This window comes from Primulina tabacum, chromosome 8 (genome assembly GCF_025594145.1).
Source record: "Primulina tabacum isolate GXHZ01 chromosome 8, ASM2559414v2, whole genome shotgun sequence".
In the NCBI taxonomy this organism is placed as follows: Eukaryota; Viridiplantae; Streptophyta; class Magnoliopsida; order Lamiales; family Gesneriaceae; genus Primulina; species Primulina tabacum.
This window is the reverse complement of record NC_134557.1, coordinates 40,449,122-40,466,578: the sequence shown is the minus strand read 5'-3', so window position 1 is coordinate 40,466,578 and position 17,457 is coordinate 40,449,122. Positions and strand designations below refer to the sequence as shown.

At 35.3% G+C, this 17,457-nt stretch overlaps 2 protein-coding genes across 4 annotated transcripts; one reads left to right on the top strand and one right to left on the bottom strand.

Annotated features, from left to right (window-relative positions):
* The first annotated feature begins 2,484 nt into the window (after window positions 1-2,484).
* Window positions 2,485-5,838, top strand: LOC142554166 (uncharacterized protein At1g01500-like). 3 transcript variants are annotated; one of them, XM_075664831.1, is made up of 3 exons: window positions 2,485-2,604; window positions 3,702-4,545; window positions 5,410-5,838. In XM_075664831.1, the coding sequence occupies exons 2-3, from the start codon at window positions 3,778-3,780 to the stop codon at window positions 5,635-5,637; spliced, it is 996 nt and encodes a 331-aa protein (XP_075520946.1). In that variant the 5' UTR covers window positions 2,485-2,604; window positions 3,702-3,777; the 3' UTR covers window positions 5,638-5,838. The 3 variants fall into 3 exon arrangements, with proteins under 3 accessions (XP_075520946.1, XP_075520948.1, XP_075520947.1); XM_075664833.1 differs by having other exon boundaries at window positions 2,525-2,654; XM_075664832.1 differs by lacking the exon at window positions 2,485-2,604 and adding an exon at window positions 2,686-2,872.
* Window positions 5,839-6,296: 458 nt separating this feature from the next.
* Window positions 6,297-8,394, bottom strand: LOC142554165 (BTB/POZ domain-containing protein At3g05675-like). The gene is made up of 2 exons (XM_075664830.1): window positions 7,169-8,394; window positions 6,297-6,903 (listed from the first exon to the last, which is right to left on the bottom strand). The coding sequence occupies exons 1-2, from the start codon at window positions 8,339-8,341 to the stop codon at window positions 6,610-6,612; spliced, it is 1,467 nt and encodes a 488-aa protein (XP_075520945.1). The 5' UTR covers window positions 8,342-8,394; the 3' UTR covers window positions 6,297-6,609.
* Window positions 8,395-17,457: the final 9,063 nt, after the last annotated feature.

Below are 17,457 nucleotides of genomic sequence, written 5' to 3'. Positions count from 1 at the left end.
CTTTCTCTATTTATGATTTTTCCCGTCAAAAAATGTATGATTTTTTTAATTATATTTAATATTCTGAGTGAATTAGACTCTAAAATTTTAACACAAATTACCTCACATAGATTGATCATTTTTCGATTCACCAAAATGTATAAATATTTCGTAACTCAAATTTTTTGAACTATACAATATATCAATGACAAAAACTTGTGTGAGACATTCTCACAGATCGATTTTATGAGACAGATATTTATTTGGATCATTCATGAAAAAATATTACTTTTTATGCTAAGAATATCATTTTTTATTATGAATATCGATAGGATTGACCCGTCTCACAGATAAAGATTCGTGAGATCTTCTCACAAGAGAACTACTTTATATCAATTACGTCGCTAAATCCCGCATCCGGATCCACTGCAAGTTGTAATACCTGATAGCGTGGGCGAAATTTGCATGTTTATGTCAGCATTCCACGCGTTTGATGCCTGCATGTTGTGATGGCATGAAGAGGCCTAAGTGTCGTGCTTGTTCACGTGCTGTTTCCTTTAATCGCATTTTCCCAATAAAACATTAATATTTTTTTGTCACCTTTTTTTTTATTTTATATATTATAATAATAATATATTATTATTATTATTATTATTATTATATAAGAACAAATTGACATTAATTAATTTCAAGGCCTCGACCCCACCTCTTGCATTCTGTTCTTTTGTCGTGCTATAGATATAATTTTTTTAAGGTAATATAATTTATAAATAATGATTTAACCACAACTGTTATTTTTTTATTTATACTGAGTAGACCTTCAAACTAATACATTATTGTATATATTAAACTAGTAAGATAAACCACATTATGCATATTTTGTGCGACATATTTATCTGAAAAAGTTTTTTGTTGGTAAGCGGAATCGAGCTCATGAATATTAGTTAAACATTCACTTACTCCACAAATTCGAATAATGTCATATAATTATCATTATTGAATTGGGTAAATGGAGCATAACACAGGGATTTAGTTGAAGAGTAACCTATTCAACGTTTAATTTGGGAATTCTGACGAGATTTGGTGAAATTTGCAGGAGGGTCACCCATGGTATGTTTAGTAGGTCTCTTGTGAGATGGTCTCACGAATCTTTGTCTGTGAGATGAGTCAAATCTATCGATATTCACAATAAAAATTAATAGTCTTAGCATAAAAAGTAATATTTTTTCATGGATGACCCAAATAAAATATCCGTCTCACAAAATACGACCCGTTAGACCGTCTCACATAAGTTTTTACCTTGTATGTTTAATTTCGACGATTTTTATGGGATTTGGTGCATTTATTATTCCACTGTCTCGTATAAGTTTTTATCTTGTAAGTTTAATTTCGATGTTTTTTTGGGATTTGGTGCATTTATTATTTCTAATCCTTGTGTGTAGATGTCATCAGCATCGTAATATACTGTATCTATTAAAATTAGTTCAAACATGAATTTCCATATGTTTAAATCAATGATAACTATTGAATTGATGGTAATGTAGAATTTCATTAGCCATTAATAAAAATAGATAAATGCTTACTGTTTACCTAATTTAACTTTGTATAGTGATAGATGTAACCATTAGGCCATCTCCAACCATAAAATCTATTTTGATGTAAATTTTAAATTAAAACAGTGCGATCTTTGCACCGAATACAACATCCATCTCTAACTCATTTACTTCAAATCTTACACAAAAAAGAATATTATCAAAATATTCCTTAATTATTAATAATTAGCATATAAATAAATATTAAAAAAATCAATAATTAAACATTTATTTGTAAAATTAATGAATAATTATAATTAATTTTTTATGTTAAATATATAATTATTAAATTAATAAAATAAGTATTAAATTATTATTTATACATTATTAATAGTTATTAAAAATAAATAATTTTATTAAAAAATGAAAATTATTTCACAAATTTGACGCAGAGATTTTCCGTGCGACATATTTGGTGCAAGGAAGGTTGAAAGATAGCGCCTCCATTGGAGCAATCAATCCATTTTGGTACAAGATTGGAGATGCCCCTAGGCATGATCATAGGTCTGGTTAGAGATATCAAAAAGAGTTAATTAGGTCCATTGGATAGCTTGCCTTGTCACATAAAATATGTGAGTTATATTAACAATTTTTCGACCTACCAAAATGACATATGATCGGTCCGAGCTACTCAATTCCGTATGAAGAAAAAATGTATTTTTTTATTGTCAAAAATTTGTGTGAGACGGTCTCACGGGGTATTTTGTGAGACAAATATCTTATTTGAGTCATCCATGAAAAATTAGTACTTTTTATGCTAAGAGTATTACTTTTTATTGTGAATATCGGTAATGTTGACTAGTCTCACAGATAAAGATTCGTGTCATTATTATTTATTACAAATATATTAGTTATTATTAAACAGTAAATGTGTCAAAAAAATATTATACGGATCAAACCCGTTATTTTTTGTTTCTGGTAAAAATTTAGGGAAACATAAATTCTGAGGTCTTTACACCAAGCGGCGCCATGCATGTGCTCGAAGCAATTCAAGAATTCACCATTTTTCTCGATATTATTCGGGAGAAATTTGGTATCGAACGCAGAAATGTGGTTTTATTTGTTTTGATTTCGAATACAACAGTAAGCATGAAGCACACAGTTCACGTCTTGGGGGTGGGGGGTGGGCTCTGTGTGCTAGCGTGTCGTTGAATGAGAAGGGGTGGTGTCGCGTAGTGATGGCTATTTTGTTGGAGTCTGTGTTTTCTGATTTCTTATCACATTTGTTTATGGCGCAGTAATGGGCTTTTATTTCATTCTTTCGTCATATTAAATTATGGTTTATGGTACTTTTTTTCAAGGTGGGGAATTTTTTCTTTGCACATAAAGCATCTGGGATTCTTGGTTCTGCATTTATTAGTGCTGGGTATTTTGTTGGAGTTTGTTTTCAATCATGTTTTCTGATATATAAATCACATTTTGTGGCGATTTCCGGGTTCTACATTTGTCTTTAATGTCTTCATTCATCATGCGGCTCACGCGATTGTGCTCTAGTTTCTTCTTTACATCTCTAAATTCTAAGGAGCTTAATTTAAAAGATTTGGAGAATTTATACCTGGGCTTTTAGGTCATCAATTTTGTTGGTTTTCTACTGTGCTTTTTGGAGTTTTCTTTTATTAAGAATTGCCACTGTTTCATATATATCTCTCGCTAATACGTACTTTATATCCTTATTTTCGGGCTCTTTTATCAGGCAAGTTGGTTGCTGATTCTTGGTTTGTTCTATGCTTAATAGATTTTTCTTACTTTCTGTTTAATGCAACAGTAAAAGCAAAATTTTTGCATCAGGGAACCATTTTTTCCATACTCAAACTCTAAACCTTTCAGTTTTTTTCTCGTTTCGAGTAGCGTTTATCACCTCTTTTGTTAAAGGGTTTTCCTTATGGTTCTCATGTCTGTGTTTCTTTCGTGCAAATTTGCGTAGTTTTGTCTATCTAGACTCCTCCGTTAGTTTCTTGTAGGAGGAATTCGCTCATTTCCCACTTCTTTCCTGTCCACAATTCTGTTCTTTCAACTGTCTTTCTTCGTAGTTTCTTGGAAAGTGTCTTCTTCTGTGTTTCCTTGTTTCTTGAAATGCGTAGAACACTTGTTTTAGCTCTCTTTCATATTGCTCTATTGGCATTTTTACAGGTCATATTTACAGACAAAAATCTTGAATCCCACTTCCATAAGTACTTCTCTCAATCCATTACATCGAGTGAGCTAAATGGATTTCAACGAAGAAGAGGAAATGTTGTTTTCTTTGAGAGAAATGGAGGATTCTGATGAGGAACACCGCGAAAACGGGGTTGTTGAAAATGGTAACACTATCACTAAGTACCCTTCTCACCAGCAAAACAACATCAAGGCATCTCTGGCATGGCTTGATGTGAGGGTTTTTTATGTTGGATTCAGCAAATGTGTGATTCAAGATGATTCGACTCCTGAATGTCTTACACTAAACTACGTTCCGTTGAACCGGGATATTCTTTTAGAGATCAATGGAATTAGGACAAGCATATATGCTGATGGTGTGTCATCCCTTTTGAAAAGGGACAGATTAGATAAACGATCGGAGGAGGTTACATTCGTGAGTACAGATAGTATCAGGATGGCAGGGAGTGTCAAATTTGAGGTTTTTTGTAAAGATGTGCTGGTTCTATCTGGGATATTAGAGTTCTGTCCTAGCAATGGATTAATCGTTGATTCGAAAAACCATTGGCAGGGTTGGAGTATGAATTGTGAGTCAGATGTACATGTTGGGGCTGGATTTTTGGAGGGGAATCAAAATCGTCACGTGAGTTTGGATTCAATTTCGCCGGCCATAGAGGTTTATGTTGCTGGTTGCTATTCAAGTAGTCCTATCATATTGACTAAAACTTTGCAGATTGGTCACGAGAAGAAGCAAAAGAGGACAGGGATGTTAGATTCTATACCAGAATATGAGGAAATTTTAAGTAAGAAAGATAATTCATCGATCTCCTTCGGAATTCAGGTACCTGTCATCAGATTAATGGATTCATAAAAATTGTTGCTTTAATGGAATTTGGTTTACCCTTTTGATTTGTTTGCTTGTTAGAATGTGGGATTTCTTGTTTAGCAATTCATGGCCCTTGCATGGTTGCTGAACAAAAATGAACAATTCTCGCAGAAAATTTTCTCGGTACCATAAATCTTGGTACATATTTAAAAGCATGTCCTGGAATTTTCAGGATAGTGAAATTGATGATGGCACATGTTTCAATGCAGAATAATCATAATTATTGCCTTTATATTTTTGTCACGTGGTTTGCAATTTTCAACAGGTCCCCTAGTGCAGATGATAGATAACATATATGAAAACATATGTATCACCTTGCAGTAGCACTTAAGTCGAAATGAGATTTTTAGAGAAATTACGTATAAAATAGTAAAAAAGTTTATTTGAGGGAACTTGGGGATGCTCCCTTATTTGGAACATTGACACGGGGCTTGCGTTTATGGTGACGTTACATGATTCGAGTCGATGCAACCTCTGCTTGTGTTCACTTCTGCATAACAGGATATATGGCTTTCGAGTAGTTAACGTCACACGTGGTTGCTTTCTCCATGCATGTGTCCATCTATCAGTAACTGTTTCGACATCCTAATGGCATGATGAACTGATGCGATTCTTGGTTTCGCTTGGTTATCAACTACTTTAACTCGAAGAAGCAAAACAAAAAGTGAAAACGTGACCAAGTTTTATCGACTTGTTTGCTTTAATGAACTAATTCATGTTTTCTGAATGTTTTTTCCTATTATGATTTGTTCAAACACAAAAAGATAACAAAACTAGAAGTTCCCACTGACTTCTTTTCTTGCATCGTGAATTTTGCAGTCCCGGAATTGCCTTGAGTACAAACTGGAAGAGGAAGGTAACTGCAGTCCATGTTCAGGAATGGAGTATTTCGAAGGTGAAGATGGAGAATTATCGTGGTTCAATGCTGGAGTAAGAGTAGGTGTGGGCATTGGCCTTAGTGTATGCCTTGGCGTCGGGATAGGAGTTGGATTGCTAGCTCGAACTTACCAAGGAACCGCCAGAAACTTCGTGAGGCGCCTAATGTGATTTGTTTCTTTGTCTCAACAGTTTGGTTTGGTCGTTCTCCTGTAGGATTCTGTGCCCTCAGCTGAGATAAAGCAAAAAGATCACTGATCCTGTTAACCTAATGTAGGTGTAGAAAGCTGACAATAAAATCTCTAATTTCGTAACAATGGAGAGTTCGCCAAGTATCATGAAAACTTGACGTCCTAAGTCCAACCTGTCTAGCTTTATGTTTTTGTTGACGAGTCGTTCTTTCTGATGAAGCTTGTGGAGTCTGATGAAACTATATTTCCTCTAATGCCTTGTTAATGTTCTATGGAATAAGATTTTGGAACTTTTTGTTACATCACCAATCTAGAAACCTTCCATCGTTCAGCTTTCTTGTTGCATCTCGTATGGTCGCTTCTTGTAATAGTCGCTACATGTTCCATTACATCGACTTAATCAGGTCAGATTGGCCGAAAACATTATATTTGTTGCCCAAGTATTGTCACACCGAGCTTATGGATTCATGTTAAGCCAGTTTTTTCGATGCTATCGAACAATAGTACCCGTCGGGTGGCGTCGACAGCCAGAATCTGAGCATGTGTCAAATCACTATATAAACTAGGAGCATGTTAAGCCAGTTTTTTCGATGCTATCAAACAACGGTTGCTACATTATTCACATACGGCATGGAACGGTTGCTCTGAACCATCAACCTAAACAAAGCACTGGAATCCGACATGGAACGGGTATTACAGTATTCACATAGCCTCCAAAAGCACATAATACTATACATTCATGATTAAAACAAAAAGGTCTCTGAACTCTACAACTCAAATTTCTAGAACAGAAACAACACGCGAGTTTGCAACCAGTCAATAATCATGAAATGGTTGCCTTCGAGTTGATATATAGGTGGTCATTATTGCAGAAAATATACAAACTGCTCGCTTTGCAGAAGATTTATGCACCATACAAGCAGGAACAAGCTTTTATATACACATTGCAGCATCACTCACATAATTCAAACCGTTGGGGTCTGTTTGCACGATGAAACCAAGTAGTAAAAGCAGCAACCAAATGAGGGCAGTCATCACCGACACGAGTTGAAAAGCGAAGACACTGCTGTAGTAAGTCTTGAGAATCTGACATAGGAAGAGTTGATATAATTCTCAAGAATGTTTCTTCCAGTTCGAGGTAGAGTGTTTTGTGATTCGGCCCCAAAGGCGATGACACACTTTCTCTGTCTTTGTCTTTGCATATTATCAATACTGGGAGCCAATCTCTTACAAGATTCATTCTCACCTGTTGTACGCACTTTAGGTGTAAATTTACAGGTTCTATAAAAAGTTGAGGAACAGCATGCTATGATCGATTTTCTAGCACCTAAAAAACATGACACCAAACTAGGAAAAAAGTACAACACGATGTATAATTGCATTGGGACTTCTACCCCAATCAATGTACAGTTCCCAGAAACCGAATAGACAATATGAGTATTGATTCAGGATATCCTGTAAAACATTGATAAATATCTGAAGATTAAAGGCAACTATATTTGGGAGCAAACCTGTCTGGTGGCCAACACACTGCCCATTGCAACAGCGTTAGCAAGCTTGCTAGTGCACCGAAGCACGACAGAAGGAAGTCCCGGAAGCATACTTCTCCAAGGACCTTCATTAAACGCCTTGTGCAAGTCTGCAGTAAAGGAAGCCAGCTCGCTCCAAGACTTCACAGCCGAGTCCGCAACTTTCAGCTCAAGCATCCTCTCCACCAACCACAACAAGTGTTTCCCATAATTCATTGCAGTGTACAAATTCACCTTCTGAATCGCCTCCGGTGCAAGACGATTTGCTCTAAAGTCGGGACTCGAGTACTCCTCCATGGCCTGCTTCACAATCCTCAAATTCTTCTCGAACTCCTCATATAAAACCCGTCTTGCTAACTCCTTAGAGGAAAAATCCTTCAACAGCTTCACAACAAACGCTTTGCCAGATGCCATGCTAGGGCTATTGTAGATTGCAGTTCGTACTAACCCGTGAAGCATTTCCTCTGATGAATCACTCTTCGCCGGAGAAACCCTGGCAAGAAGTTCTTTGGATTCTTGATTACTCAGTAAAGGAATCAAATCCAATATTTTTTCTTCCTCGTCTTCATTCCACGGGACTGCCTCCAGGAATTTAACACATGCCTTAATGCAATCCTCGAATAGTAATTCAAACGCAATCGGAAGTATACTAAGCACTGTGGATACGCTACCAATAGAGGACAACAAATCATCGGAGTAAAGCAGCTGGAGAACTTTCAGGTAATTGTCGATGGAATCAGCGGTTTTCGGAACGGAGAGACTAAATCGATAATTCTTTCGCAAATTATCCGAGTTATCAGAGCAAAAATCATCATGGTGCTGCCACCGTTCCGACAGGAACGCAGCGAAATACTTCGAGCGTCGAAGAACGAGCGAATGAAGGTGTACCAGAATATCGGCTCGATCGATTGTCGCGGCGGCGATGTGCTCCGTGTCGGATGAGGCGTCGGCGCGATCGGGGTGAAGGCGGAGGATGACGTCAGCGGTTGCTGCGTCGTTGAATCCGCCACCGCAGGCGGAAGCGACGGGGAGGAGAGAATGGGGAGACGATTCGATGGTGGAGGAGAAGCAGGGGTTGGCATCCACGCGCTGCCTCTTCTTGGGTACGTCGGAGATGGCTCCGTCGCAATTGTTGCCACGTCCAACACTGGACATCAGAAGCTTCAAGAGAGTGAAATGAAATGGGGGAGGTTTTGGAAGGGAAATGTTTACTTAATAAGTTTAAAACTTTTATTTCCCTAAAAAAATTAATAATATTTTATTTACAAAATATCTAATTATTTTGGATGTCGATTATTTTTCCTTATTAAAAATAAATACATTAAACCAATCAAGAATTCTAAAAGTATCCTTTTTTTATTCTTTCTTTTTTTTTTATGATGAGTAGATATCTTATAAGATGATCTCACGAATCTTTATCTGTGAGACGGGTCCACCCTACGGATATTCACAATTAAAATTAATATTTTTAGCATAAAAACATACTTTTTCATGGATGATCCAAATAAGAGATCCGTCTCACAAAATACGACCATGATACCGTCTCTTTTTGCCTTTTATGATTGCTATTTTGGTACCAAGTCAATTATTAATTTAGTAGGTAAACAGTAACATTCGATGAATAATGTTATTTTAATTGTTTCGTTTAATTTTATCTATATTTAGTCATTTTTAAATATCCTGTAATTTGATTTATTCAATCTAAAGCATTAAGATAGTATTTGTAAATACTTCAAAAATTTATTATAAAATTTTCTTTTATAAAATTGTGCAATTTTATAAAAGAAAAAAGCCAATAATAATTTTTTTAACACTTATAATGCAATTTTATAAAAGAAAAGCCAATAATAACATTATCTAAATACATAGATCAATCAATCACTTGTTGCGATGGACACCGAAGAACTAAAGTTACAGTGGCTTAGACTATGTTAAATTGGATGTAATTATTGTGTATCTTGTGGAGAATTGGGACATCTTCAACGAGTAGATCTCTTGTAAAATAATTTTACAAATCTTTATATGGGAGGTGAGTCAACTCTACCGATATTCACAAAAGTAATAATCTTAGCATAAAAAATAATATTTTTTCATTAATGACTCAAATAAGAGATCTGTCCTCACAAAATACTACCTTCTGAGATTGTCTCGCACAAGTTTTTGATCATGTCTAACTTGTGTTATGGAAATTTGAAAGTTGATCGTATTAGGATCCGGTGACGTAATATAATTTTTGGTTGTTGGAAAAGCGAGTTTTGATATTTATATAACGGTTTTTCGACTAGAATAGTGACAGAAGGTTTTTCCCCCTTTTCCTATGGTTTTTAGTTCTTCTGTTTATTTAATATCTGTATTAGTTTAGTTGAATTGGAAGTGCAATATATGTAAATTTAGTTTGATGTCAAATTGATGGACCAAATTGGTTATTATATATGAGTAGGTATCTTGTGAGACGGTCTCACGAATCTTTATCTGTGAGACGGGTCAACCATACCAATATTCACAATAAAAAATATTAATCTTAACATAAAAAGTAATATTTTTTCATGGATGACCCAAATAAAAGATCTGTATCACAAAATACAATTCATGAGACTGTTTCACATAAGTTTTTTGTCATTATATAGCTTATATAATTAATAATATAAGATTAAATTACAGGAGTAATAAAAATCCAAGTATTATATATACATCATGCACGTCCTCATATTATATGTGAGTCATTGGTGATTTAAAGCATAATAAAATTTTAAATTAATATAAGAACAAAGACAAGGTATTTTTTTTTTGAAAAAAAATAAAAATTAGATGTTAATGGTAGTATCTACTCTAAATTAGAGGATGACAATTTTTTCAATTTAGAGACCCGTGGGAAAAACTCAAAACTGGGACGATGATTTCTGTTTTTTTCGGGTTTGAGTTCGGGGGTTTTTAAAAATATCTGAAATAGTTCGAGACGGGTATGTGGATATTATTCTCATCCCCGTACACAGCCCAAAAATAATATTAATGATAAAAATATTAATATTATCACTAATAATAATAGATAATAATAAATTTTGGTTCGGAGAATCCACGTATTTGTCTCCGTTTTATTCTATTAATAATTTTTAAACAAAAGATGAAAATTTGAACATCGTGATTTCCTACTCGGTGATTCTCCGAACTTACAAAAACGAGAATTGAGACGAATATTAGAATAAATATAGAATTCGATAAAGGAAATTAGGATGAGAAACCGACCGCTGTCTTATCCCGTTCATTGTCATCTTCATTCTTAATATAATATAATATAATATAATATAATATCATATCAATTAGTAATTAGACAATTTGGTGAAGTTATTTTCGTGTTTTATATCAACATTGACAAGGTCTAGATGGATAGGTCTGTTTTGAAAAGGCTCCCGATGCATTAAATTCTTTTTGAAGATACTTTAAATATACAAATTATTTCTTTGATTATTATGATACGATACCCAAACATGATATTTTTTAATGACAAAAATCTATGTGAGAAGGTTTTACGGATCGTATTTTGTGAAACGAATCTCTTATTTGGGTCATTCATGAAAAAGTATTAATTTTTATGCTAAGAGTATTATTTTTTATTGTGAATATCGGTAAGATTGACTCGTCTCACATATAAAAATTTGTGATATCATCTCATAATATACCTACTCTTTTTCAGTTGTTAAAGGCTTGCCAAATGCACTGAATGAATATATTGACTTTGATTTATAGGAAAATTAATTTTTCTTCATTTTTAATTATGTGAGTTTGCAAGTTGCATTTTTTATATTGTAAGTTGATTATCATTTTTTCACTTTTATCCATTTAATCAGTAATGCTAATATGACATAGAATGACATCGAAAATTACTGATGGGACGTATACATTGTTGATGAGTATAATGTCTTGTTAAAACTAAAAGTGAAAATAAATAATGATTTATATGATTAAAATTACAACTTAAAACTTACATAACTAAAAATAAAATAACACCAAGTTATAAGATTTTGTCCATAATTTATAGTCTATTTTGTTTTCCATACAATTTAGAATGTTATCAAGAAAATAAATCAATGAAACTGAATACAATTATACACATTAAATATGAGTATTAGTAATTTTTTTAATTAAATATCAATAGTCTATATACTTAAGATAAACAAACAGGAAAATGCATAATCTATTATCTATTCTATTATATTAAGGTTGAGCACATGATAGTAACTATCTAAGAGGACACCGAATTTTTCTTTCAAATTTACCCTTATATGATACTAATATTACACTTTTGTTTTTTGTTATTTTGTTATTTTTTTTTAATTTCAAAACACACTTCTATTTTTATTTTTTTATTTCAACAATTCAAATATCAATTTAGTCACTCCATAAATTTTCAAATTACACTTTAGTCCATTGATAATGATAAAAAAAATTTGTACACACGCATCGCGTGTGCATAGTAACTAGTTATTTATTATGTTTTTCCATAATATAGCTAAAATATTTATTGTCATGATTATGTTTGTCTTTTTATTTATATATAAAATAAGTCGTCAATTTTGTTTTATAAAATAACTGTAGCCCAGTGGATACAAAGTTTGTGTACTATTTTGAGGCGCCTCAAACCTCGCCACGTAATCATACAACATATGATGTCATGTACATAAAAAATTTCTTTTCGACGACGTAATAAGATAATACATATACGACAAAATAGTGCAATCACTACACTATTTACATCAGTGTAGCAGAAACAACATAATAAATACACACATACAACTCAAATAAAACAATAAATTATACTGCCTATATCTACTATTATCTACAAGATTGTTTGACTAGACACACCTAGTCCTTCACCACTATCATGTCTCACGACATAGTCATGTAACATGTCCAACAGAAACAGCCCCCAAAGCGTGAGCATACACAACAATCATCATCGCAATACATAACAGTTATATTAACAACAACATAAAATATAACTGAAATGATAACAGAAATACCACATTTGCCGTTTCTGGACAATCAATCATCAACAACCTCAACAACATCATACTGCAACAATAACATCAACGATACGTCGCACCCCAACTCCAGCGACGGCAATATCGTTGAACGAGCAACATCAATGTGACGTCTCCCAATAGCGACAGCCAACAACATCAACAATAATAAACAACAGCAAATATAATATCAAATCACCCAATTTCGGTGATTTACCATCGTTCAACACAATAGTATTTATCAATACTAAACAATATCAACGTATGATCGTACGTCAACACATACCTGATAATCGAGTATATATAAAATCTGGCTATTTCTTTGATCCCGAGGCTTGTGACGTATCTAAATAATTCAACAACAATTATCATATCACTGTTACCATATCAACACGATCATAACAGCCCCAATATATAACATCAAATAGCTCAACAACAATTAATTTAACAAAATATAAAAATCGATTATAAATTATTATCGTTCAAAAATTTAATATTCTGGTGTATTTAATTCACAATACTACCATCAAGTACACCCTAATTAATTAACTTCAAACAATAGGCTATTTTACAACATCCGTTAAATTACGAAAACTTTATATCAACGTGTAGCCTATACTTTGTATACTCCGAATATATAATCATAATTAATAACAACTGACAAACAACTCTTCAATCTCAATCCAACGATTAAAAATCTCTAATTATAATAAATTGAGAATAATTCAAATTAACACCACTATAATCTTCTCTACTTCGTTAAAATCATATACTATTCAACAATTTTCAATTTCCGTATGATTTAACAATTTATCGGATTTATTCAAAAAATCGACGAATTTCAAAGATCACCCAAACTATAAGATCTATACCTCAAATCGAAGATCTCGTGTCAACGATCCCAAAACTGAAGTTGGTTAGTCGATTGGATAAACCGATAAGTCGCAAGATAAAAAAATCAAAAAGTCTATTCCTCTCACTTCTCTGTTATAAAACTTTCGAATGAATTCTGATTCATTCGATATAATATATAATATTTAACATTTTAACACCGGTGTATCATTTTGGACCAGTCAAACGATCAAATTTTCCAAAACTCACAACATGAAACTTCTATATCTTTGAGTTTTCTACGTTATATCCAAATTTCAAATCATTTGGACTTCATATGACCAAGATATATCATATTTTATTCTTTAAAAATCGTTAATTATTTAGTAATATCACATTACTAAATCAACGGAAAGTGATATGTACTTCAGGCATTACATTTCTACCCCCTTAAATGAATTTCGACCTCGAAATTAAGCAAAAGCAACAATAACATGCGTAAATAAAGATACATCATACCATCAGAATAAATAGGGGTAGAACTCCCTCATATGCCGTTCTGTCTTCCAAGTGGCCTCTTCGACACCTATATGCTCCCACTGAACCTTCACCATCGGTATAAACTTTAATACGAAGCTTCCGTTCAGATCGATCTAAAATACAAACTGGTTTCTCAACATAAGACACATCAGGATCTAACTGAACCTCAGAAATATCCAACACATGTGAAGGATCTGGCTCATACTTCCGCAACGCCGACACATGAAACACATCATGAATACCAGATAAAGATGGAGGTAGAGCCAATCGATAAGCCAAAGTGCCTATCCGCTGCAATATCTCATACAGGCCAACATATCTCGGTGCCAAATTTCCTTTCATACCAAATCGCATTGTGCCACGAAAAGGAGAAACTTTCAAAATACTCGATCGGCCTGCTGAAACTCTTATGGTCTTCATCTTTTATTTGCATAGGCAGCCTGTCTATCTTGAGCTGCTTTCAATCGCTGCTGTATCAGCTTTACTTTCTGTTCCATCTCATGAATCATCTCAAGACCGGTAACTGCAGCTCGATCAACATCATCCCAGTATAACGGAGATCTACAACGTCTCCCATACAATGCCTCAAATGGAGCCATCTGAATACTACTCTGATAACTATTGTTATACGCAAACTCCACTAATGAAATAGATGACTGCCAAACAGATTTAAAATCCATAACATAAGCACGCAACATATCCTCCAGCGTCTGAATAGTACGCTCAGTCTGACCATCTGTCTGAGGATGATAAGATGTACTCAATCTCAACTCTGTCCCCATCGCAGTCTGCAATCCTTCCCAAAAATGAAAAGTAAATCGAGGATCTCTATCAGAAATAATAGATATTGGAATCCCATGCAACCGTACAATCTCTCGTATATACAACTCTGTCATCGTCAAATACGTACTATCCATGCTATAGGGTATAAAATGTGCAACTTTTGTCAATCGATCAACAATCACCTAAATAGCATCAATAGTCCCAGTGCTTCTTGGCAAATGAATCACAAAATCCATCGATATGTGTTTCCATCTCCAAGTCGGTACTTCTAAACTCCTCAATTCACCTCATGGCCTTCTCCTCTCAGTTTTGATCCGTTGACAATTGAGACATAGACGTACAAAATCAATCACATCACGTTTCATTCTCTTCCACCAAAACTGAGAGCGTAGATCCTTATACATCTTCTTGCCATTAGGGTGGATAGAATACCGACTACAATGTTCACGTAGTAACAGGCCCTGGCGCAACTCAGATGTATCAGGAACTACCCATCTATCATTCATCCTCAAACTGCAATCATCAGTCACTCTAAAACGAGTATCTTGTTTATGAGAAACTAACTCCTTCCATCGATGAACTCTCTCATATGTCATATGTGCCTCACGAATATAACCATATATATCAGGTTCAGCTAATAAGGTAGATACTTGGATAGGAGTCATCGAGATATTAAAATCATATCCCAAGGAACAACAATACATCATCATAGCTGATAAATGACTCACATCCTCTGCAGTACAACTCACTTTATGACTCAATGCATCAGCTGTGAGATTGGCTCGACCAGGATGATATTCAATCTCACAATCATAATCCTTCAGCAAATCTAGCCATCGTCACTCTCTCATATTCAACTATGTCTATGTAAACAGAAATCTCAAGCTCTTATGATCAGTATAAATCGTAAACGAGGTAGCATATAAATAGTGTCGCCATATCTTAAAGGCAAAGATAATGGCTGCCAACTTCAAGTCATGCACATGGTACCTTGTTTCGTGTGGTTTCAGCTGTCTCGAGGAATATGCCACAACATGTCGATCATGCATCAAAACATATCCTAAACCATGTAATGATGCATCACTATAAACTAAAAACCTCTCGTTTTCTGTAGGGATTGATAACACCGGTGCAGTCGTCAAACGGTTCTTCAACTCCTGGAAACTCCTTTCACACGCTTCAGACCACTGAAATCGCACATCTTTCTGAGTCAACTATGTCAAAGGTCTAGCAATCTTTGAAATCCCTCAATAAATCGACGATAATAACCTGCTAAACCCAAGAAACTACGGATCTCTGGTACAGATGTAGGTGCAGACCACTGTAATACGGCTTCGACCTTCGTTGGATCAACAGAAATCCCATCTCTTGATATAACATGACCCAAGAAGACCACCAGATCCAACCAAAACTCTCACTTACTGAGTTTGGCATCCAACTGTCTATCTCGCAGTAACTGTAATACTGAACGTAAATGTCATGCATGCTCAGCCTCACTCCTGGAATATATCAATATATCATCAATAAACACAATAACAAACTGATCGAGATAAGGCTGAAATACCATATTCATCAAACTCATAAACACAGCTGGAGCAATCGTCAACCCAAACGGCATAAACAAAAACTTATAATGTCCATATCTGGTCCTAAATGCTGTCTTCTGAATATCCTTCTCTCTAACTCGTATCTGATGATATCCTGACCTCAAATCAATCTTCGAATATACTGAGGTCCCCTGCAACTGATAAAACAAATCATCAATACGAGGAAAATGATATTTATTCTTAATCGTTACCTTATTCAGCTGTCGATAATCAATACAAAGCCGCATCGTTCCATCTTTCTTTCTCACAAATAAGACTGGTGCACCCCAAGGTCATACACTAGGACGAATGTATCCCTTGTCCAAGCAAGTCCTGCAACTGGGCTTTCAACTCTCTCAACTCTGTTGGTGCCATTCTGTAAGGAGTACGAGAAATAGGGGAAGTACCTGACATCAACTCAATCCCAAACTCTACCTCACGGGCTGGTGGAAAGCCTGGAATCCCATCAGGAAATACATCAGCAAACTCAGCAACTACATGTATTTCCTCTATTCCCACCTCCTCCTTCTTCTCTGTCACATCTACAGCATAAATAAGATAACCCTCATGTCCATGCTCTAATAAATGAGACATCCGGATAGCAGATACCAATGGAACACGGGGACCAGAACCCTTCCCAAAAAATGTCCAACGCTTTTCTCATATGTATAAAAATATACTATCCACTGATAAAAATCAACAGTCGCACAATATCTCCTGAGGACATTAATTCCCACAATACAATCAAATTCAGTCATCTCCAGAATAATCATATCTGATCTCAGCTCATAGCCCTCATAAGAAATAATACCATCTGATATCATAGATACAACTGATATATCAACTCCAGAGGGTGTCGAAACAGAAAGATGCATAGGTAATGGAGATGGGCGCATATGATGCTCAACCACAAAACTCTTCGATATAAAAGTATGCGAGGCACATGTATCAACAAGAATATAAGCAGGATAAGAACACAAATAACACTTACCCGCTATCATCTCCTCTCGTGCCTCCTCTGCCTGCTGTCGGGTCAAAACATACACCTGTGCCTGAGGCGGACCATCTCCCTGCATACTTGGCTGTCCTCCAGAAGGTCGTGATGTAAACTGCTGAGGTTTTCGTCCTCCTCTCCCTGAGGATCTACCTCTATCACTCCTGGGCTCTCGCTGTCCCTCACGACTAGGACACTGCCTCGCTATATGGCCCACAGCGCCACACTCAAAATAGGGGATCTCGGTCTATGCACACTCTCTGATCAGATGACGTCCCCCACAAAGAAAACATCTCACTGCTCCGGACTCCCCTCTCTGTCCCTGAACAGACTGAGAACTGCCCCCACGACTCTCAACACGTCGTGAATCAAATCGACGCTTCCCAGATGATGCTGAAGAAGAAGATGAACCTTTCTGATATTTAAAAGACTGTCCCTGTGGTCGTAATTACTTCTTGTAGGCTCTGATAATCGTCCATGAGCCCCATAGTCCTGCATAACCAACTCAGTCATCTCAGC

Coding starts and splice junctions, on each gene's coding strand:
- LOC142554166 (XM_075664831.1), top strand. CDS start 3,778: ATGGATTTCAACGAAGAAGAGGAAATGTTGTTTTCTTTGAGAGAAATG. Junction 4,546..5,409: donor CGATCTCCTTCGGAATTCAG/GTACCTGTCATC, acceptor TGAATTTTGCAG/TCCCGGAATTGCCTTGAGTA.
- LOC142554165 (XM_075664830.1), bottom strand. CDS start 8,341: ATGTCCAGTGTTGGACGTGGCAACAATTGCGACGGAGCCATCTCCGAC. Junction 6,904..7,168: donor GTGTGTTGGCCACCAGACAG/GTTTGCTCCCAA, acceptor TGCGTACAACAG/GTGAGAATGAATCTTGTAAG.